This window comes from Jaculus jaculus, chromosome 4 (genome assembly GCF_020740685.1).
Source record: "Jaculus jaculus isolate mJacJac1 chromosome 4, mJacJac1.mat.Y.cur, whole genome shotgun sequence".
Lineage (NCBI taxonomy): Eukaryota > Metazoa > Chordata > Mammalia > Rodentia > Dipodidae > Jaculus > Jaculus jaculus.
This window is the reverse complement of record NC_059105.1, coordinates 169941255-169965761: the sequence shown is the minus strand read 5'-3', so window position 1 is coordinate 169965761 and position 24507 is coordinate 169941255. Positions and strand designations below refer to the sequence as shown.

General features: G+C 44.1%; 1 protein-coding gene across 5 annotated transcripts in view; it reads right to left on the bottom strand.

The window, feature by feature from the left end:
* The window catches only part of Nxpe3 (neurexophilin and PC-esterase domain family member 3), a 51868-nt gene extending 32235 nt beyond the window's left edge, over window positions 1–19633 (bottom strand). Inside the window, exons 1-5 of one of the 5 annotated variants that reach the window (XM_045148167.1) lie at window positions 19586–19633; window positions 18609–18718; window positions 13536–13765; window positions 11969–12292; window positions 9606–9890 (exon numbers count right to left, since the gene is read on the bottom strand). In XM_045148167.1, the coding sequence (XP_045004102.1) occupies window positions 9606–9698 (93 nt within the window). In that variant the 5' untranslated portion in view covers window positions 9699–9890; window positions 11969–12292; window positions 13536–13765; window positions 18609–18718; window positions 19586–19633. The remainder of the gene's footprint in view (window positions 1–9605; window positions 9891–11968; window positions 12293–13535; window positions 13766–18608; window positions 18719–19585) is intronic. The other 4 variants (XM_045148169.1, XM_045148170.1, XM_045148171.1 and 1 more) reach the window with 4 other exon arrangements.
* Between the last annotated feature and the right edge of the window lie 4874 nt (window positions 19634–24507).

Here is a 24507-nt window from a genome sequence, read left to right as displayed (position 1 = left end):
CAGTCAGGGAGCTCTAGGTTCATGAGAGATACTGTCTCGCAAAAAAAGTGATGGAGGAAGACACCTGACATCAACCTCTGCCTCTACAAGCATGCACACACAAGTACATACACAACGAGAGAGAGAGAGAGAGAGAGAGAGAGAGAGAGAGAGAGAGAGAAACAACTTGGTCCCAGACCTGTGCCTCCACTGGCCACCCAAGTGTCTATGGGCACATGTGTGACAGCTCCCAAAGGCCACCAAGGCTGCTGGAGACCACAGATGCTCCCAAGGTCCATGCATGGCAGGGCCTCAGGCTCTGACCACTACTGTCTGGAGTTACTGCAAAAGCATTATTGTGCAAGACACTTATGCTCCTTGCTCCTGCCCCACTGCTCCCACAGAATCCCAAAATTATTCTTGCATGCTGGGACTGTGATGTGGAACTGGGTGAGGCTAAGAACACCCAGGTTCTGATAAAACAACTGGACTGACAAAATGCAGTTCTGGAAAAAAGATAAGAAAGATATGTACTATGACTGTCCACCAGATCAGAGCAGTCTGTGGTCACTGAACATGAAAGTCTACCCAAAGACATACATACAGGGCCTGAGGAAAATCACTGAAAAATAGAGATAAATGGATAACAAAGCATACTGTCATATCCAGGAACTTTAAAAAAATCTGCTGAGAAACAAATGCTGGTGAGGATGTCGGGAAAAAGAATTCTCACCCCCTGCTGATGAAAGTGCAAATTAGTAGTACAGCCATTCAGCAATCAGTGTGGAGAGTCCTAGAACATTCCACCTCCCAAATGATGCCAACAAGCCACTCCTAGGACATACATCAGAGATACTTGTTCATCCATGCTTTTGCATATCTATTTACAATAGCTGAGAATTAGAAATGGCCTTAGATGCCCAGTGGCAGATGAGTAGATAATGAAAATGTAGCACATAATACAAATGAAATTCTATTCTACAGTACTGAAAAATGAATGAAATTTGCATGAAAATGTACAGATCTGGAAAGAATCATATTTAGTCAAGTGACTCAAAATCAGATAGATCAATTACACGTGAGGCCCTCCCCAAGTGTCCCTGAGGAAGCACTCTCTGTCTGCTCAAAAGTTCCTCAATAAGACTATCTAAAGAAAAGTCAGTGAGTGGCTCTTGACATGTCCCACTGTCTTTGTATATGCAATCATTATGATGATAAAACAATGTACTTAAGGTAAGGCATGCTATTTGTAAATACTAAAGCCTTAATTTATTTTAGGTCTACTGGTCTGGAAGCTTTTACTTTCTTGTTAACCATACTACCTTAGTGTGAAATTCAGATAAATCTTGAATAAAACAGTGCTAACAAAATTTGTACTAGTAAAAGTTATACTGGGCTAGGAAGATAGCTCAGTTAATAAAATGTTTGCCTTGCAAGAATGAGGACTGAGTTTGATCCCCAGAATCCATATAAAAATGCTAGCCCTGAGGAGATAAGAGGTTGACAAAAAGATTATTGAGGCTTAGAGGCTAGCCACTGGCCAGCTCCAAGCCAATGAGAGACCCAGTGTCAAATCAGGTGGACAGCACTCCTGAGGAATGACACCCAGTGGCCCCACACCCACACGTACATGCACACACATGTACATACACACATACAAAGAAGAGCTACATAAACAGTGTGGTATTGAATGACCATTAAGGGGATGCACATTTTTGTAGAGCAGTAGTCACTGAGCTTCCCAGTGATGCAAACAATGTTTCTATGTGTGTGTATATCTGCGTATTCTCACTCGATCTTCTAAACACTATATGAAATCAGGTGTCCTTTAGTAATTAAATTTTTAAATTACAAAATACATGCCAATTGCAAAACTCAAAATTATTTACAATTGCTGATAACTCATAAATTTGGAATCTAAACGAGACTCTAAATACCAGGGCCAAAATTATGCAATAGTTGTATTTTCTTCTACATTTGTTGTCATTTTGTTGTCCCACTAACATCTCCAGTATACTTGGCTTTGAATCAGTGATAACTCCAATTGTGAGCTCACAAAGGCTTAAAATAACTATGCAAATAAAATTCAAACTGAGAACTTTTTAAAAATTTGAACAACTATAACTAATGTGTTGAGGGTTCTAATGGAAAATTTAGATAGCAGGCAAGGTGAGTATTTTAAGCAGAGAGACAGAAGTTCTAAAATATGATTTAAAAAAAAAAAAGAGCTGCTAGATGAGGCTAGGGCGATGGCTCAGCTGTTAAATGCAATTTAAAAAGAAGAGATTTAAAAAGAAACAGTATCAGAAAAATGAGGAGTGCATTTGGTGGGGTCAGTGGTGGACTGGACATGACTGGGTAGAGTCTCTGAACCTGAGGATCTCTCACTAGAAACATCCTAAGCTCAGAGACAAAGGAGGGAAAGCACAGCTGACAGTGTGATGTCTACAGAAGACACATTAGGAGAGAAGGAAACTTGCCGGGCGTGGTGGCACACGCCTTTCAATCCCAGCACTTGGGAGGCAAAGGTAGGAGGATCAAGACCATGAGTTCAAGACCACCCTGAGATTAAAGAGTGAAATCCAAGTCAGCCTGGGCTAGAGCGAGACCCTACCTCAAAAAACCAAAAGAGAAAAAGAGAGAGAGAGAGAAGAAAACTGAAGAAGTGTTGGAATCAATCAATCATGACCAAATTATCAAACAACAAACCACAGATCCAGGAAACTCAAGGAACATGCAGGATGATAATCCCAAAAAACAACACGCAGGGCAGGTATGGTGGTGCACACCTTTAATCCCAGCACTTGGAAGGCAGAGGTAGGAGGACTGCTGTGAGTTCAAGGCCAGCCTGAGACTACATAGTGAATTCCAGGTCAGCCTGAGCTAGAGCCAGACCCTCCCTCAAAAAGCAAAAACAAAAAAGGCATGTAGTGCTCCCCCCAGACACAAAATGGCCTGAATATCCATGACCTACCAGTGCCGGACACTGCCTACACAAGACCATCCTAATAGAAGGAAAAGCCCATGACATCAAAATAAAAGAGAGACTGATTGAGAGGAGGGGATATGATAGAGAATAGAGTTTCAAAGGGGAAAGTGGGGGGGGGGGGGAGAGTATTACCATGGGATATTTTTTATAATCATGGAAGCTGTTAATAAAAATTTGAAGGAGGATCGCCGTGAGTTCGAGGCCACCCTGAGAATACAGAGTGAATTCCAGGTCAGCCTGGGCTAGAATGAGACCCTAAAAAAAAAAAGTTCTCTTTCTTCAGCCAGGCGTGGTGGCGCATGCCTTTAATCCCAGCACTCGGGAGGCAGAGGTAGGAGGATCGCCAAGAGTTCGAGGCCACCCTGAGACTACATAGTGAATTCCAGGTCAGCCTGAGCCAGAGTAAGACCCTACCTCGAAAAACCAAAAATAAATAAATAATATATATGGCTAGCCTGTATGAGAAAGAAAAAAAGGCATGTAGGCCTATCAAAAATAAACTTAAAATTCCTAAAAGAAGGCTGCACAGATGTTTCAGAGGTGAAAGGCGCTTGCAAATTGCAAAGTCTGACAGCCCAGGTTCTATTCTCCAGTGCCTATATAAATACATAAAGCCAGATGTACAAAGTGGTAGATGCATCTGGAGTTCACTTGCAGTGACCCTGGCATGCCCATTCTCTCTCTCTCTTTCTTTCTCTTTCGCACTTTACAGATAAGTAATAAATTACTTTTTTTTACAAAAAGGCCAGGCATGGTAGCACATACCTTTAAACCTACCACTTGAGAGGCTAAGGTAGGGCAATTACCATGAATTCCAGGCCAGCCTAGACTACAAAGTGAGCTCCAAATCAGGTTGAGCTATTATGAGACTCTGACTCAAAAAAAAAAAAAAAAAAAAAAAAAATCCTAAAAGAAGTCAAAAGAAAAACAAAATCATCTTGGGCTAGGGAGATGCCTCAGAAGTCAAGTGCACCTCCTGTGCCAGATGCACAAAGTAGCACATAAACATGAAGTTCGTTTACAATGGATTACAATGAGAAGGCCCTGGCACACCCATCTCTCTTTATCTATCAGTTCTCTCCCCCTCCCTCCCTCCCTCCCTTCATCCCTCCCTGCCTCTCTCTCTCTCTCTCTCTCTCTGCTTGGAAATAAATAAAAAATACTTTTTTTTGCAAAAAAAAAAAAGTGAAGAAGAAAGGCAGACATAAGGACTCATACCTATAATCCTAGCACTCAAAAGGCTGAGGTGGGAGAACTGCTGTGAGCTCAAGACCAGCCTGGTTTACAGTATGCATTCCAGGTCAACTTGGACTAGAGAGAGACCTTGCCTCAAAAAAAAAGACAGATATCCAGAGACACAGAGTCTCCCAAAACCTCATCACTGAAGCAGACCTAAAATGAACCCAACATGGCTCAGGGAAATTTGTAGAAGAAGGGGTGGAAAGAATGTCAGAGCCACATGTTGGGTCATGATACGCAGAGACATTTCCTTCCACCCATAACTGATGGCTAACTCCACAATGCATGACCCATATATTTCAATAAGGAGGGCCAGGGAGCAGGGGGAGGACAGGGAGGAGGCTAACAATGGTACCAACTTGACTGTATTCACTGAGTACAAAACTAATAAAAAAGTAAGTGAATAAAAATGAAGACTTTCTCCAACAAATAAAAATTGAAACTGAAGTAAGTTGTTACTAACAGACCTGGAGGTAAGGTTAAAATGAAGTTCTACAAGAAGTAAAATTACATAGGTCAAAGAACTAGATGATATTTAAAGTAAAGAGAAGTAAAATCAAACGAAAATCCTGTAATCTGCAACACCCTACTGCCAAAGACACCTCACAATTTGACTACAGGACACTGACAAACCACGCTGGAACTGCGCCGGAGGCTTCCTTCCTTAGGCTGCCGTAATGCTGGAAAGAGCTATGCAGCCTGCTGGAGGGAAAAGTCAGTCACCAACTGTCTTAACCAGCAACGGGCCCTGTAAGCCCACAGCTGGCCAACCAGGCCAAATGGGCCAACTGGTCCAATGGTAGCATATTTATTCTGGGGAAACAAACTGTTCTCTAGTTGGATTTGAGACCTCCTCTTTGGGTAGGAATTCATGCCAGGCACTGAAAACCTAGTCAAAAGTCTATGGCTCAGGGGTGGCATGGAAAGGCAGGTTATAAGTCCTGGGGGAAACTACTACTGTTGTTTATCTAAATTAATATATTATTCCCACCAAATTTCCCTCTAAATATTTGTTTATGCCCACATATTAGATATATTAGTGCTACTCTCACAAAGAGATGCTTCTCTTTTCAGATAGCTGTGACCACTGGGGAAACTCAAAACTCACCAGAGTGCTGAGAAGAAGTAACAGCATTGTAGTCAGGATAAAAAAGATCATACACAAGCTGAGAGAAAGCTGGAAGAAGCCATTCTGCATGCAATTCAATGGGAGAGAGAGAAATCACCAGTGAAGATACTCCATAGTGGACACTGCAAGCCTTATATTTGGACAGCCAGGCCAAATGAGCCAACGGGTGCAATAGTGGCACGTCTGTTACGGGGGAAACCAACTGCCCTCTAATTGGACTAGAGGCCCACTCCATGGGAGGGAATACATCCCTAATGCTGAAAACTTAAAACAGGGGTAGTCATGAGCCCTAGGGGTGTAACGTCTGCTGATGTCTGGCTAAATGTACATACTATGCTTATCAAACTGCCCAGCAAGCACTTCTCTTAATATCCATACCCTTATATTAATACTACTCTCACTTTGGGTAGAGAATCTTCCTTTTCAGGTGGCAGTGACCTTGGGATGACTCAGAAGGCATCATGGTGATAGAAAGAAATGACCGCAGTGCTCAGTACTGCAGTATCTCTATCACACCTTCCAAGGCTCAGGGTCTAATGCGAAAGAGGTGGCAGAAAGAATGTAAGAGCCAAAGGAAGGGTAGGACTCCATACAACATGCTCCCTCCAGACATAAAATGGCCTGGATATCCATGAACTGGTGTGAGCAGAGGGATTATGGCACAGAAAGAAAAATCTTTGGGTGAACTGTTGTCACCTGTTCAGCTGCAACTGAGAGATTACAACCTTTGAGACTGGGCTAGCTGACCTGCTCTGGGGCAACAGGAAGAATGTTGATTCTTTTGAAGGGGCCTGAGTGCTCAAGGAGTGCCCTGTTCTTCAAAGTCTGCTTTTATCCCCAACCTCACCCCCAGATTAACAAACTGGCACCCTATCTGGTATTGTGGAGTATAAGAAATACAGGAAAGAGAGTGTCATTGAGTTTGCAACACAGTCTTGTGTTTTGGAAATGGCCATGGGCAGTGTGAAGCAGGTTTGCTGGATGCCTGCATGGAGACCCCATGGGGCCATGAGGATGAACCATGGATTGCAGTGGAGACCCAGTGGAGATGTTGGGACCACAAGATGGCTGCTAAGGAGCTGCTGGCCCCGATGAAATTTTCCAGGACTGTGAGTAGCCTAGCTGGAGGAGTGGAATTGGAATGCCAGAGACTTGTTGCTGGTTAGAATTATCGGACTTGGGCTGGGCGTGGTGGCGCACGCCTTTAATCCCAGCACTTGGGAGGCAGAGGTAGGAGGATCGCTGTGAGTTCGAGGCCACCCTGAGACTCCATAGTGAATTCCAGGTCAGCCTGGGCTAGAGTGATACCTTACCTCGAAAAACCAAAAAAAAAAAAAAAAAGAATTATCGGACTTGGAAAAACTAGAGTTGTTGGACTTGAAGCTACAGAGTTTGATGTTTGCCCTGGTTGTTTTAAGTCTTGTATTGGTTGAATGTTTCTTTGCTATGCCCAATGCCATCTTTTGCAGTGTAAGTATTTTCTGTGCCATTATGGGTTTTTTGAGGTGGTTTTTGGTATTATGGCTCAGTTAAAAGATCTTGGACTATGGGGATGTTTGAACATCATTGGGATTGATAAAAACTATGGGGCTTTTAAAGTTAGATGAATGCATTGCATTTTTTACATCATGTATGGTTATCAGCTTATGGGGGCCAGGGGCAGAATGTGGTGGTTTGATTCAGGTGTCCCCCATAAACATAGGTGTTCTGAATGCTAGGTTCCCAGCTGATGGATATTTGGAAATTAATGCCTCCTGGAGAGAGTGTAATGTTGGGGGCAGGCTTATGGGTGTTATAGCCAGTTTCCCCATGCCAGTGTTTGGCACACTCTCCTGTTGCTATTGTCCACCTTATGTTGGCCAGGGGGTGATGTCCACCCTCTGCTCATACCATCGTTTTCCCCTGCCATCATGGAGCAAATCTCTTTTTCCCCAGAAGCTGCTCTTGGTTGGGTGATTTCTACCAGCAATGCGAACCAGACTGCAACACTACTAAAAAGTGTAACTGGAGTGATGGCTTAGTGGTTAAGGTGCCTGCCTGCAAAGATTAAGGACCCAAGTTTGATTCCCCAGTACCCATATAAGCCAGATGCACAAGGTGACATATGTTTCTGGATGTCATTTGCAATGGCTGGAGGCCCTGGTGTGCCAATTATCTATCTATCTATCTGCCTTTTTCTCAAAGAGGTAGATTCTCTGTCTCTCTCAGACAGACAGTTAAAAAAAAAAAAAAACAGCACTCGGGAGGCAGAGGTAGGAGGATCTCTGTGAGTTTGAGGCCACCCTGAGACTACATAGTGAATTCCAGGTCAGCCTGGGCCAGAGTGAGACCTTACCTCAAAAAAACAACAAAAAAAAAGTTTAAAACAAAAAAAGTGTAACTGGCCTGAAGAAAATGGCTCATCAGTTAAAGGCATTTGCTTGCAAAGCCTGACTGCCCAGACTCAATTCTCAAGTACCCACATAAAACCATATACACAAAATGGCACCTGTGTCTGGAGTTTGTTTGCAGGAGGCCCTGGTGTACCCATTCTCAATCTCTAAATCTCTCTCTCTCTCTCTCTCTCTCTCTCCTGTGAATATAAATAAATAATTTTAAAAGGAAGTATAACCACTTCCTTATAGTCTCAATTTTAAGAGAGAGAGAGAGAGGCAGATGGAGAGAATGAGCACATCAGGGCCTCTAGCCACTGCAAACAAACTCCAGACACATGCGCCACCCTGTGCATCTGGCTTTACGTGGGTCCTGAGGGATCAAACCTGGGTCCTTTGGCTTTGCAAGTAAGCACCTTAACCACTACGCCATCTCTCCAGCCCCACTCCATAAATGTTGAGTAAACGAACTCATATATGAGTTCAGGGGAAGGAGGTAGAAAGGAGGAGATATTACTAAGTATCTTCTTAGTGTCAGACACTTGCGAAGAGCTCTGTCCTGTCACACAGCCATCTGTCTCCAAAGCAAGCTCATTAACGTCCTCCCCTGAAACAGTCCTTCACCCTTATGCTGTGTGTCAGCACAAGGTCTTCCCCTTAAAGAAGCTTCACCTTCCTTACTCACCGCGACAGTAAAGTAACTCCCTTTCCTTTTTTTTCTTTTATTTATTGATTTGAGAGAGAGAGAGAATGAATGGGTATGCCAGAGCTGTGAGTTCTCAAAGGAAGAAATACAAATGGCATATAAGCATCTAAAAAAATATGGGTATGCCAGAGCCTCTAGCCACTGCAAATGAACTCCAGATATATACACCACCTTGTGTATCTGGCTTATGTGGGTCCTGGGGAATTGAACCTGGGTCCTTAGGCTTCACAGGCAAGCACCTTAACTGCTAAACCATCTCTCCAGGCCCCTCCCTTTCCCTTCTTTAAGCACTTTTCAGCATCTCTAATTGTCATTGTTACTATAGTCTGTGATAACAAGTAATTACCTATTATCATATGTAGCATCCCTAATACAAAAATCTGAAATGCTCCAAAATCCAAAGTTTTTTGAATGTTCAGATTTTGGTAGCCATCTGACTTTTTTCAAATGAGGGATGCTCAGTCAGTAATGATGTCTATGCAAAACTCAAAAAAAAAATTTCTGGGCTGGAGAGATGGCTTAGCAGTTAAGGTGCTTGCCTGCGAAACCTAAGGACCCAGGTTCAATTCCCCAGGACCCACATAAGCCAGATGCACAAGGTGGCACATGTGTCTGGAGTTTGTATGCACTGGCTAGAGGCCCTGCAGCATCCTCCCCCCTCCCCTGCCTTTCTCTCTCTCAAATAAATAAATAAATAAATATTTTTTAATTCTAATGTCAAGGAGCTAAATGAGCTCCTTTCCTTTGTGAAATAAAACAAAAATTTTCAAATTCAGAGACATTTCTAGACCTTAGCATTTCAGACTTCAAATAAAGGACTCACCCTGTGTTACTATCTCCTAGGTACACTCAGAAAGTGAGCTTTGTAAGTGAAACTGTGTCTTCCTCACTGCTGTATCTTTGGTGACTAGAGAGGCTCACATACATACTGAACAAAGCCAGGCGTGGTGGCACACACCTTTAATCCCAGTACTCAGGAGGCAGAGGTAGGAGGATAGCCATGAGTTCGAGACCACCCTGAGAATACACAGTGAATTCCAGTTCAGCCTGGGCTAAGAAAGACCCTACCTTGAAAAAACCCAAGTAAATAAATACTGAACAAATTTTAAATGTAACTAGGATATGCGTCTTGATGACCTGCACTCTAACCTGGCCACCTGAGTTGGGAAGAACAGAGCCTGCGGCACTCACCTCCACCTGAGCGACATTGGCCACCAGCACCACCACCATCAGCACGGCAAGCAGACAGCAGAAGACCCGCAGCTTGAAGAAACTGGTCCACATTGTCTGGCTGTGTCCTGATCACCCATGGCCGACACCATGCTACCTTCGCCCCTCAAATCTCCATCTTTGCTTTTCTCAGCTGCAGATGAGTTTCAGTTTAATTCACTTCTACAATGCTAGTTTCTTAAGAGTTGTGTAGGGGAGAGACTGCAGTTGATTCAATGAGTGCATTTTTCTCAAAAAAAAAAACTCCTTCAAACAAGAGAAATGAGACAGTGTCATCAATGGCTTTAGCTCAGAGCGAACAAGGGGCCCAGCACATTTCCTGTTCCTGACCCTCACCTTAGGTCCAGTCACAAGAACAGAGGAAAATGCTAGAACACAGAAATACTTCATTTCCATTCACCTCGGTTTCCTTTCCCAACACCAGGCTCTGAATTAGATATGGAAACATTTCCCTAATAACCACTTACCTTTTGGCTTTTTATTCATGTGTGTGTCTGCGTGTGAGAACATGTGCACTCTCTGGCCATTGCAAACACCAAATGCCTGTACTTCTTATTTTGCATCTGCCTATATGGGTAGCTTAGGAATTAAGCCCAGTCTGACTGGCTTTGCAAGCAAGCACCTTTAACAAATGATTTATCTTTCTAGCCCCAGCTTTTAATTTTTTTTAATTTTTATTTATTTGGGAGAGGGAGAAAGACAGATAGAAAGAATGAGTATACTTGGGTCTTCAGCCCTGCAAACAAACTCCAGATACATGTACCACCTTGTGCATCTGGCTTACATGGGTCCTGGGGAATCAAATCTAGGTCCTTTGGCTTTGCAGACAAGCACCTTAACACTAAGCCATCTCTCCAACCCTTAATTTTTTTTAAATATTTTTATTTACTTAGTTGCAAGCAGAAAGAGACATACAGAGAATGGGTGGACCAAGGCCTCTTACCACTTTACATTGGTACTGGGGAATCGAACACAGGCCATCAGGCTTGGCAAGCAAGCATATTAACTGGTGAGCCATCTCTCCAGGTCCCCAGCCCCAGCTTTTAACCATTAGTAGACCAAAGAAAAATGTCTTCAGGTTCAGAAATAAAAGTAATCATTCCAAAAAAAAGCCAAGCATGGTGGCAGCCACCTCTCATGCCAGCACTCAGGAAGCAGAGGTAGGAGGATCTCTGTTAGTTCAAGAACAACCTGAGACTACATAGTGAGTTCTAGGTCAACCTGGGCTAGAGTGAGACCCAACCTCAGAAGACAAATAAAGAAATAACAAGCCAGACATGGTGGTGTTTTGCCTTTAACCCCAGCACTCAGGAGACCAAGGTAGGAGGATCATCACTGTGAGTTCCAGGCCAGCCACAGACTACATAGCAAGTTCCTGAACTAGAGCAAGACCCTACCTCAAAAAAAAAAAAAAAAAAAAAATAGGGCCGGAGAGATGTCTTAGTGGTTGGGCACTTGCCTGTGAAGCTTAAGGACCCCAGTTCGAGGCTCGATTCCTCAGGACCCACGTAAGCCAGATGCACAAGAGGGCACATATATCTGGAGTTCATTTGCAGTGGCTGGAGACCCTGGTATGCCCATTCTCTCTCTGCCTCTTTCTCTCTCTGTCACTCTCAAATAAATAAATAAGAATTAAAAATAAGTAAATAATGAACAAAAAATTAAAACAATAAATAATAGTAACCATTTCTATAGCATTCTAAGAAAATAAAATCACTTCATTCATAGTTTGTTATGTAATATAATATTATTACATTAATTATAGTTTAAAAAGTATTATTAAGAGGAAGGTGGACAGATGGATCAGCAGTCAAAGTGCTTGCTTGAAATCCTGACAGCCTGGGTTCAATTCCCCAGTACCACATAAAACCAGGTCACAAAGTGGTGAGTATGGAGTTCATCTGCAGCAGCAAGGGGCCCTGGCATACCATCCATAGTCATCTTTCTCTCTTTCTCCTTGCAAATAAATAAATGTTTTTATGGCTCTCAGAGATATGACTTAGTGGTTAAGGCACTTTCCTAAAAAGCCAAAGGACCCATGTTCAATTCCCCAGAACCCACACAAGCTAGATGCACAACATGGCACATGCGTCTAGGCCCTGGCACATCCATTCTCTCTCTCTCTTTCTTATACACACTCTCTCTTCTCAAATAAATAAATAAGGAGCTCAGGGCTATTGTGCAAATCATGCTGACTCACTGGAAAACATGAAATGCCACCTTCTCTACAGCAAGTGACAAAACCACCTTTGTGCTTCCAGCTCCCCACCACCTCCGTGGTCCTTTCTTCTTCAGCAAAGTAACAAGGCACAGGAAGAACAAACCTGAAGACACGAGGGAGCGGAATAAGCATGGGGAGTGGGACAAGGTCCCCACATTCTTCATCACAGCCAAGGGCAGGACTTTGAGTTGGCCACTGTGAACTGTCCTGCCACATACCAGGCTCCAGTGTTTTCTGTGGTTGTGTTTTGCGGACCATTAAAATTTTTAATTATTTCCTCATGCTGATTAAAACAGCCAAGTGTGGTGGCACACATCTTTAATTCCAGCATGAAGGAGGCCAAGGTAGGAGGATCACAGTGAGTTCAAGGCCAGCCTGAGACTACATAGCGAATTTCAGCTCAACCTGGGGTACAGCGAGACTCAACCTGGAAAAAAAAGAAAAAAAAAAAGAGAGCAACATTTACAAAACTGCCTTGACATCTTTTGCCATAGCAAGGAACAAAATTCTGCACATTTCTGCAGAAAAGTACACAGGCAAAAATAATAATACATAAATGTTCCCAAAAGAAAAAAAAAATATTTAATTTGATCTCTTTTCTTCTTGAAACAAATTCAATAGACACATGTTTGTCTAACACAGAAATCCTGGCTCAGGAGCTGGAGAGAGGGCTTAGCAGTTAAGTGCTTGCCTGTGAAGCCTAAGGACCCCGGTCGATTCCCCAGAACCCATATAAGCCAGAGGCACAAGGGGGACCACACATCTGGAGTTCGTTTACAGTGGCTAGAGGCCCTGGTGCGCCTATTCTCTCTCTGCCTCTTTCTCTCTCTGTCTGTTGCTCTCAAATGAATAAATTTTTAAAAAAAAGAAAGAAAAGAAATCCTGGCTCAGGTGAGTGTTGAGTGTCGGCATAAAGATCTTACTTTCTGCCAGGCATGGTGGCGCACGCCTTTAATCCCAGCACTTGGGAGGCAGAGGTAAGAGGATCGCCATGAGTTCAAGGCCACCCTGAGACTACAGAGTTAATTCCAGGTCAGCCGGGACCAGAGACCCTACCTCGAAAAACAAAAATAAATAAATAAATAAATAAAAAGATCTTTCAGTCTTTAAAATACAAACAACATGGAAATTAATGGTGGATTGTGGCTTTAAGCTTCAGATATTTGGAAACTGAAACCAAGAAGCAATTTGCTTCATAGGAAAAGCCTGAGAACAGTTGCTTTTAGTGCGTGTGTCTTGCATTTCTGCTATACAAAAGTACTGTGGTCATATAAAAAGGAAGTAAGCGTTTTCAGTTTTCAAGGCAGGAAGAATGTGTGTTTTGAGGTAAATTTCATTTTCTGTTCAGGGACATTTTGAATTCAAGCTCTTGTAGAAGATGGAGTCATTTCTGTCCTCTGCAAATGAGTCTTGTTTTTGTTTTGGGGGGGGCTTCTTGAGGGGGGAGGTTTCGAGGTAGGGTCTCACTCTAGCCCAGGCTGACCTGGAATTTACTATGTAGTCTCAGGGTGACCTAGAATTCATGACGCTCTTCCTACCTCTGTCTCCCAAGTACTGGGATTAAAGGGGTGTGCCACCACACCCAGCTAATTTTGGGGTTTTTTTATAACTTCATGAACCAACATCTCTGTTGAAGATACCTCTCTGTCTACATCTCGTAGCCTGGTCACCTTGGCATCACCTTCTTCCAAGCCCTCGCTGATGGGTTTATTTCTATCATCCTTTTTAGTTGCATCACCCTGAAGTCCAGGCTTGAGTCAGTGTTATGACCTGGCTCTGTAAGGGATGGGCAGTCTTGACTCATCCACAGTCTCCTCTGTTACTTTGTTGGGGATCCTCTGCACCGGCCACTGTGACTGTTCTCTTCTTTCCTCGGTCCCTTTGATGCGGCCCTGGGTAGCTAGATCAAAAGAAATTTCCTCATTCTTTTTTTTTAATTTTTTTGTTCATTTTTATTTATTATTATTTATTTATTTGAGAGAGAGAGAGAGAGAAATAGGCAGACAGAGAGAGAGAATGGGCATACCAGGGCCTCCAGCCACTGCAAACACTAATGTGGATCCTGGGGAATCAAGCCTCAAACCGGGGTCCTTAGGCTTTATAGGCAAGCACTTAACAGCTAAGCCATCTCTCCAGCCCAATTTCCTCATTCTTTATAGGGGTCAATATTATTTACAGGTGGACCAGAAATTATTCACATTTTCACTAATTCTAGTCTCTGATATTTCTGAACTGTTCCCTTGAACAATTTCCAGTTGAAGGGTTCCCTTCTGAACTGACATTAATGTTGTTTTCATTCTCAGAACCAGTACGTCTAACACAGGGTTTCCTTGTTTTTGATAAAAGCTTGCTTACTATGCCTAGTATTCCAGTAGGCTTTGGCTAAAAAAAAAAAATCAAGGCCGAGCCAGGTAGCACATGCCTTTAATCCCAGCACTCCTGAGGCAGAGGTAGGAGGAGCGACATAAGTTCAAGGCCACCATGAGACTACATAGTAAATTCCATGTCAGCCTGAGCTAGAGTGACACCCTATCTTGAAAAACAACAACAACAAAAAAAATCAAACACAGGCTATTTCATACCTAGTGAAAAAAATTATACAAATTTAGAAACAGGTAAGAGATTGTTGTTACCTTGGAAAGTTAAAAATTTTAATTTATTACAAAAAAGTAATTCTGCCGGGCATGGTGGCACATGCCTTTAATCCCAGCACTTGGGAGGCAGAGGAAGGAGGATCACCAAGAGTTGGAGGCCACCCTGAAACTACATAGTTAATTCCAGATCAGCCTGGACCACAGTGAGACCCTACCTCAAAAACACAAAAATAATAGTAATAATAATTCTGACCAAAAAAAAAAAAAAAGTTAATTCTGGGGCTAGAAAGATGGCTTTGTGGTTAAGGATTGTGAAGCCTAAGGATTCCCCAGAGCTCTTGTAAGCCAGATGCACAAGGTGGCACATGCATCTGGAGTCTGTTTGCAGTGGCTAGAGGCCCTGGCACACCCATTCTTTTACTTACTCTATCTAACAAATGAATAAAAATAAAATATTTAAGTTAATTTTGTAAAAATGTGTTTAGCTGCCTAATAGTTTTATACAATTTAAATTGTCTTAAATTTGAAGGTTACCATCATTGGAAAAAAACACATGATGGAAATTCTAGAGTAGTTCATGGCAGTAAAAAGTATGAAGATTACAATCTATACAAAACCATGCTGTGATCCAGGAACTATAAAATCTGAGTGATGTAGAGCAATAGTAATACACTTTAATAATTAAACAACAATCCTCAAAACACCAAATGCATAATACTCAAGTTGTTATCTTGATACAGGTCAACAGAGAAAACACCAGTGTTTTGCTCTTAGGGAAGCATTCCTTGGGTAGGTACAGAGCTGATGGTGGAAAGGGTACGTTACCATGGTAAACCAGGACCGCTCAATGTCAAACACGCACATTTCAGCTTTGTGCTGGTTGTGGCAAGCCATAACCCAACCGTCTGAATCTGGCGTTGGCTTGTAGCAGCAAGAGGCCCCGGCACACCCATTCTTTCCCATTCTCCCTCTCTCTCTCCCCCTCTCTCTTTCTCTCTCTCTCTCTGTCTTTCACACACTATCTCTCTCTTTGCTCACAAATTAAAAAAATAAAATGTAAACACACCAAGTATATAAAACATAAAAGCATGTAGCAGAAGCCGGGCACGGTGGCGCACGCCTTCAATTCCAGGCACTTGGGAGGCAGAGGTAGAAGGATCATCGGGAGTTTGAGGCCAGCCTGACACTTCGTAATGAATTCTAGGTCAGCCTGGGCTCGAGCAAGACCCTACCTCAAAAAAAAAAAAAAAAAAAAACAAGTAGCAGAGAAAAAGCAACTTCATGACAATATATGTCATGTTTTAAATTCTACCACAGTACTTAGGTCTTTACATGGTATAGAGACTCAGCAATCCATAGAACAAACATCACAGAGTTTGCTGTTTACCATACCCTGTTAAGTGCCAGGAATTCCCCACAGATGCTCAGGAATTCAGTGTGTTGTGCAGGTGTGACCTGTGGGTGTGAGCATGCCAGCTGTTCAGAGCATGTCAGTGGGGTTCACCGCTCATCACAGTAGCATGGCAGTGCTCAGTGATGCCCACAGATGGCAAAGGCAGCAGACTCCACCGCGGAAGGAGCTATAGGGCTACCAGCAGTGCAGGAAGCCACTTGTGCTAGAGAGCGCTACTGACATTCGTCACAGGGACCCTTGCCAGGAAAAGACTGGGCTTTCCGCTCTAAGAGCACAGAGCCCTGACATTTGAGAGACGTATTTGTATACTAAGTGGATACTGCTTGAGACACTAGTAGAGACTTCTTAAAAACACACACACTAAAGTTGGTTCCTAGTTGTCATCTGTAGGCAGTTTTTGTTTTCTCTTTCATCTGTATGACCTTTCTCTAATGTCTTATTTAGTTAGTTAGCTAGCTAGTTAAGTTATAAGGAGAGAGCGCAATAGAGAGAACGCGAGAGCCTCCTACTACAGCACATGAACTCCAGATGTGCATCTGGCTTTATGTGGGTACTGGGAAACTGAACCCAGGCTGACAGACTTTGCAGCCAAGCGCCTTTAACCACTGAGCAATCTCCCAGTCCTGTATGTCCTAATTTTTCAGCAAGAATAAAAACTGGGGGCTGGGCTGGGCTGGGCAGGGCATGGTGGTGCACACCTTGAACATCTTTTCAAGATGTTGTTTGCTTTTCCTTCACACTTAAAAATAAAGTATGAAGCCAGGGGTGTGGGTGTGCACACCTTTAATCCCAGCATTCAGAAGGCAGAGGTAGGAGGATCACCAAGAGTTCAAGGCCACCCTGAGACTGCATAGTGAATTCCAGGTCAGCCTGAGCTAGCATGAAATTCGACCTCAGGGAAAAAAAAAAAAAAAAAATTGGGGGCTAGAAAGATGGCTTAGAAGTTAAAGCACTTTCCTGCAAAGCCAAAGGACCCAGGTTTGCTTCCCCAGGACCCAAGCAAGTATCTGGAGTTAGTATGCAGCAGCTAGAGGCCCTAGTGCACCTATTCTCTCTCCCTCTCACTAATAAATTGATTTTTGTTTTGTTTTGTTTTGTTTTGTTTATCCAGGTAGTGTTTCACTCTAGCCCAGGCTGACCTGGAATTTGCTATGCAGTCTCAGGGTGACCTCAAACTCATGGCAATCCTCCTACATCTACCTCCTGAGTGCTAGGATTAAAGGTGTGCACCACCAACCCCAGCTTCATATTTTAAGTGCAAAGGAAAAGCAAACAACATCTTGAAAACCGAAACCCATTATTGTTGGGCTTTGCTGAGACATTTAATTGAGCCTACCTCAAACTCCAAGACACACAGTGGCCAACCTAACTTTGTTTGTGGCAGAGTCTCCCTAAATAAGATGGACTCAACCTGCTGTATAGCTAGGCCAGAATAATCCTAAACTTCTGATGCTCCTGCCTCTGCCTCCTAAGTGCTATGAATAGATGTTTGTCACCACATCCAGCTTCCATCTAACTTCCTTGTGGCTTATCATAAATAACCCTGGATTGCTGTTAGATATTTCACTTCCTGTCCTTATGTCAAAAGAGAATACTGAACTGGTTGATTAAATGTTTTGAATATACAATTATCAGTAACACAAAGAAATGCTTTAGTACTCAATAAAAAATTGAGCTGGTGGTGCACACCTTTAATCCCAGCACTTGGGAGACAAAAGGTAGGAGGAGGAACACTGTGAAACTACACAGTGAATTCCATATCACCCTGGCTAGAGGGAAACCCTATACTGAAAAAAAAATTTTTGACAGCAACACAGTCATCTGGGGGTATCATGTCTCATGAACTCAAGCAACCATTTCACAGATACAGTGTTTCACAGGAATACCCAGCTACTGTTTCTGAGACTGCTTATGCTATGCATCCTGATCTGTTATCCATATAAAATAATTGTCCTATGGACCTGGAAAGGATTATGCTAAGTGAGGCAACCCAGGCCCAGAAAACCAAGCGCCACATGTTCTCCCTCATATGTGGATCCTAGCTGCAGATGATTGGGTTTCTGTGTGAGAAGGAAAATACTTAGTAGCAGCGGCCAGTAAGTTAAAAAGGAGATACAAAGGGAAGAGAAAGGAAGGGAGGAGGGTACTTAATAGGTTGGTATTGTATATATGTAAGTACAATGATTGAGATGGGGAGGTAATATGATGGAGAATGGAATGTCAAAGGGGAAAGTGTGGGGGGGGGCATTACCATGGGATTTTTTTATAATCATGGAAAATGTTAATAAAAATTAAATAAAAAAAAAAGAGGGGATTCAATGGACAGGGAAAGGGAAGGGTGGTGGGAGGGAATTAAGATCATGGTCTATTGTTTACACTTACGAAAGATATCAATAAAAAAGTTTTGAAAGTTTAAAAAAATAATTGTCCTAGTGAAAGCACGTGTCTGAAATTTTAACTCTGAATATAAACTGCCGTATGCATAAGAGACTAAGACATGAATTCACATGGACTACATTCAAATATATAAGTGGTTACATTCAAAGAAACAAAAAAATATTGAACTTCATAAATTACTGAATGAGTTTATCAGGGCAGGGTCTGCAGACAGAATCATCTAAGACCATAACAATGATGCGTGAAACAAGATCCGCCATTAAACAAAGATGAAGCAGACTTGTCTCCACAAATTTCATCTCTCTGTCATGAACTCCGACCTCAGGCACGTGACTCACCTAGACCTTCTGTTGCCTGGTGTTCCAAAAGCAGAGGCCAGTGCACTCCTGGAGATCACATGGCAGATGACGAGGTCATCAATTCAGGTCAAGTCACATGGTATTCGGTGCTATAGGGGAAAAAAATAGGACGTTGCACATTGATAATCATTGTAGAAGCTTTTAAAAATGTCAGGCCCTAAGCCCCACCGGACTAGCTTAATCAGAATCTGTGGGAGTAGGCTTAACATTTTTTTTTCTAAGTTCCAAGTACGTCTACGGCACACAGTCAAGTAGGAGAACCGGGGCTAGAGTGTCATTTCTGTGTGTTAGTGATGTTCATTGTGAAATGCGGTTTGGTTTCCTACGTTGTCCTCTCAGAACAACCCAAATCTGGACAGCCATCCCCACTTCAGGGACCTTTCCCTTCGATCCCTTTCTCCGTAACAAATTCCAGCACTTCATCAGCGCCAGAGAGACTGAGGTTAGCAGGGACGCTCAACCACAAAGGAAAGCAGATGTGAGCACTGCGCAGAGGAGCACCCTCGGGCCTGGGGCGAGCACTGTGCAGAGGGCAGAGGAGCACCCTCGGGCCTGGGGCGAGCACTGTGCAGAGGGCAGAGGAGCACCCTCGGGCCTGGGGCTAGGGACCACGGTGGGGAGGGAGGGAGCACGGGGTAGGGGGCGGCCCGCGGTGGGGAGGGAGGGATGACCGGGCGGCCCGCGGTGGGGAGGGAGGGATGACCGGGAGGGAGGGAGGGAGGGATGACCCGCGGCCCGCGGTGGGGCTGACCGCGAAGCGTGCCGCAGCCCCCTTCGCCGCGCCGGGACACCGCGGCGCCTCACGCCCACGCACGCTCCGCACCGCCGCCCGGTGCCCCGGTCAGGCCGGGAGGGGAGCAGGCCGGTCCCCCTGCACGCACGCCCGAACGGACTCCGCGCGCGGCCCCGAGCGGCGAGCCTGCGCCGGCGGCGGGTCCCGGAGCGGCCGCACCCACCTGCAGCCCCGCCGGCGCCCGCCCGGCCCGGCCTCAGGCGCGCCGCAGCCCCCGGCGCTCGGCTTCCGCCCCGCGGCGCCCCCGCCACCGCCGACCCGCGCTGCGATTGGTCCGGGCGCGGAGGGGGCGGGCCGCGCGGTGATTGACGGGGCGCGCTCCGCGACGGCCGCCCGGCGCCGCCTCCACTTAACGGCGCTGTGGCGCGGCGCCGCCCTCGGAAACGAGCCGGAGGGCGTCCGGGACTGGCTCCCGGCCAGCTCGCCAGCCAAAAGGACCGGCCCCAAAGTTGAAGGTCTAAAGTGCAACTGGCCTGCACGCTCCATGTTCACTGCCGCCGCACCTGCACCTGCTGCTGCTGCCGCGGAGGCCGGCGTGGCTGGTAGATCCACCGACGGGCCGCACAAGGCAGTCTATGTGCCACCATTTCGTCTCCTCTCTCCAGGAAATGGCTTTTTGTTTGTTTGTTTGTTTGTTTGTTTGTTTGTTTGTTTGTTTGTTTTGGGAGGTAGGTTTTCACTGTAGCCCAGGCTGACCTGGAACTCACTGTGCATTCTCAGGGTGGCCTCAAACTCATGCTGACCCTCCTATCTCTGCCTCCCAAGTGCTGAGATTATAGGCATGCACCACCACGCCTGGCTTTTTTGGGGGGTTTTTTTTTGTGGTTTTTTTTTTTTTGTGGTCTAAACATGGCTTCCCATTCTACATGTACTTCAATGGGAGAGATACCACCAGTGAAGATACTCAACAGTGGACACTGCAAGCCTTATAAATTGGCCAGCCAGGCCAAATGAGCCAACGAGTGCATTAGTGGCATGTCTGTCATGGTGGAAACCAACTGCCCTCTAATTGGACTGGAGGCCTGCTCCATGGGAGGGAATACATCCCTGATACTGAAAACTGAAAACAGGGGTAGTCATGAGCCCTAGGGGTATAACATCTGCTGATGTCTGGAAAAATGTATATATCATGCTTATCAAACTGCCCAGTAAGCACTTCTCTTTATATTCATACCCTTATATTAATGCTACTCTCACTTTGGGTAGAAAATCTTCTCTTTTCAGATGGCACTGACTTTGGGATGACTCAGAAGGTATCATAGTGCTGGAAAGAAGTGACTGGAATACTGAATAACATCTTGATAACACCTTCCAAGGCTCAGGGTCTATTGCAGAAGAGGTGGCGGAAAGAATGTAAGAGCCAAAGGAAGGGTAGGACTCTGTACCTTCCTATGTCTGGAGGGAGCACGTGTGCTCCCTCCACACATAAAATGGCCTGGATATCCATGACCTCATAGTGCCTGACACTACCTACACAAGACCATCATAAGAGGAGGAAAAGCCCATGACATCAAAATAAAAGAGAGACTGATTGAGATGGGGAGGGGATATGATGGAGAATGGAATTTCAAAGGGGAAAGGGGGGAGGGAGGGTATTGCCATGGGATACTTTTTTTTTTTTTTTAAGATGAATCATAAAGTTTTATTAAGACTTCTTGCCCAAGGGATACTTTTTATAATCATGGAAAATGTTAATAAAAATTGAAGCTGGGTGTGGTGGCACACACCTTTAGTCCCAGCACTCGGGAGGCAGAGGTAGGATTGCCATGAGTTCAAGGCCACCCTGAGATGACAGAGTTAATTCCAGGTCAGCCTGGACCAGAGTGCAGAGTGAGACCCTACCTCGAAAAACCAAAAAAAAAAATTTTTTTTAAGAAAAAAAAATGGCTTCCATGTGTCTGCCTGAAGAGACACAGATACTAACTAATCTTTTGCTCTGATTAAGCTTCACCTATAAGTAGCTAGACCCATCCTTCAAAATTTGCCTAACGAGTAGTAAATACCTAGACAAGAGCCAATGTTGATTTCTAGGTCATAGCTGTGAACCTCATTAACCCCATTCACTCCCAGACATTCAAAAGACCCTAAAGCTTACAAGTGACTTTATATATACTTTAGACACTGCCACAGAAAGGCACTATTTGGACCAGAAGAGCCTGACCAACTCAACCAAATTCTTAAAAGACTGTTGCTAAGTCCCTAGCTGCCAGCTCAGCACATCCAACACAGAATGCTGTCATGCAAAAACCTGCTCTTTGGACCCCAGCCCACCCAAGTCTGGACCACTGACTTTCCTCTTTGTAGTGGTAACCTCCAAGAAAATTATCTTCTCTGAGCTCATTCTTTCCTGTGTGATAAGCAAAAAAGCAACACTACCTGCACATAGGGTAAGTTATATGACAAATTAAAAATGCCTACTTTGGGACTGGAAGATGGCTCAATGGATAAAGTGCTTGCTACCCAACTCTGATATGCCCAGAACCCACATAAAATCAGAAGCTATGGTGGGCTTTTTTAGTCCTAGTGCATCTACCACAAGAAGGAAGGCAGAGACAGAATTTCCCAGAAGTTCATGAAGGCAGCAGTGAAAACAACGAGAGAGTGAGCAAGGACATACCTGAAAATTGTCTTCTGATTTCTATATGTGTCATGGTAAACATGAGCCTACACACATACACACACACCAAATGAATATTTTCTTTCTTTATAAAAGAAAATACCTAAAGACCCTATTGCTGATGACTCCACATACTTGGGCTGCAAGGCCACTGAGAAATCCTGCTGGAACTGAGCTGATAACCTCCTCCATGTAGACCAACTGACAGAAAGCTGGAAGAGGCCATTCTGTATACAATTCAATGGGAAAAAGAGAAATCACCAGTGAAGATACTCCACAGTGGACATTACAAGCCTTGTATTTGGCCATCCAGGCCAAATGAGCCAACGGGTGCAATAGTGGCACATCTGTCATGGTGGAAACCAACTGCCCTGTAATTGGACTGGAGGCCCAATCCATGGGAGGCAATACATCCCTGATACTAAAAACTTAAAACAGGGGTAGTCATGTGCCCTAGGGGTATAACATCTGCTGCTGTCTGGCTAAACGCATATACTATGCTTATCAAACTATCTAGTAAGCACTTCTCTTAATGCTCATACCCTTAAATTAATGCTACTTTCACTTTTAGTAGAGAATCTTCTCTTTTCAGATGGCAGTGACCTCAGGATAACTCAGAAGGCATCATGGTGCTAGAAAGAAGTGATTGAAGTGCTCAGTACTGCAATATTTCTATCACACCTTCCAAGGCTCAGGGTCTATTGCAGAAGAGGTGGCGGAAAGAATGTAAGAGCCAAAGGAAGGGTAGTATTCCTTAAAACATGCTCCCCCCAGACACAAAATGGCCTGGATATCCATGACCTCACAGTGCCTGACACTACCTACACAAGACCATCATAAGAGGAGGAAAAGATCATGACATCAAAATAAAAGAGAGACTGATTGAGATGTGGAGAATGGAGTTTCAAAGGGGAAAATGGGGGGAAGGAGGGTACTACCATGGGATAATTTTTTATAATCATGGAAGTTGTTAATAAAAAATTTTTTTGAAAAGAAAAAAAATACCTAATTTAATCTCCCAAATCTCCTGTTTTTGAGTTCCCTACTTCAGGTCACGGCAGAGCATAAGGAAGTTCTGAACATGTCATTTATAATAATCTCATCTTGAAAAGGAAAAAAAAAGGTTGGAAATTTAGCAGTGGTAGAGCAGTTGCCAAACAAGCACAAGGTCCTCAGTACTGGGGGAAATGAGAACATAAAATTTATATGTATGACATAAAATCAAAGGAAATATTTATTTCTGACCTATGCAAAAAGAACACAAATGCTAATATTACTAAACCTTATTCCTCTTAACAAAACAGTATTGATTTTAGGGAAGGCCAGTCAAGGCAAATAAGCCCATTGTGGTGTGGTTGGGATATTCACTAAAAAACACTGGCCCTAAAAGACAAGCATGATGGTGCATGCCTTTAATCCCAGCACTCGGGAGGTAGAGGTAGGAGGATTGCCATGAGTTTGAGGCCACCCTGAGACTACAGAGTGAATTCCAGGTCAGCCTGGGCTAGAGTGAGACCTTACCTTGAGAAACCAAAAAAAAAAAAAAAAAACGCTGGCCCTAGCTGGGTGTGGGGACACACTGGCCTTCAACCCCAGCACTTGGAAAGCAGAGGTAGAAGGATCGATGTGAGTTCGAGGCCACCCTTCCTCTCTTCCTCCCTCTCTCCCTTCTCTTTCTTCCCCTCTCCCTCTTTTTCTTCTTGTCTTTCTATCAAGTAAATAAATAAAAATATTTTTAAAACAAAAAGTATGTAAATTAGCCAGGCATGGTGGCACACGTCTTTAATCCCAGCACTTGGGAAGCAGAGGTATGTGGATGTGGTGGTTTGATTCAGGTGTCTCCCATAAACTTGGGTGTTCTTAATGCTAGGTTCCCAGCTGATGGAGATTTGGGAATTAATGCCTCCTGGAGGGAGTGTATTGTTGGGGGCGGGCTTATGGGTATTATAGCCAGTTTTCCCATGCCAGTGTTTGGCACATTCTCCTGTTGCTGTGGTCCACCTGATGTTGGCCAGGGGATGATGTCCACCCTCTGCTCATGCCATTGTTTTCCCTGCCATCCCCTCAAGCCTGTAAGCCAAAATAAACCTTTTTCCCACAAGTTGCTCTTGGTTGGGTGATTTCTACCAGCAATGCAAATCTGACTGCAGTAGTAAAGTGGTACCAAGTCATGGGGTTGCTGCTGGACACCTGACTGCGTGGCTTTGGCCTTTTAAAGCTAATTTTCAAGAGGAATGTGGAAGGATTTGTAACCTTGGCCTAAGAGATGCCTTGCAGTGCTGTAAGTACAGCTTGATGGACTATTCTGGTCAGAGCTGAAAGACCTGAATGCAGTAAGAACTATGGACTGTGAGGTTTGGCTTATGAGGGTGAGAAAGAGCTTTGCTTGGACTGGGCTAGAGGTAGTTTGTGTGAGAAGCTTGCTGTTATGCCTGTGTCCTGAGAAGTTGTGCAGGGTTGCTTTGCAT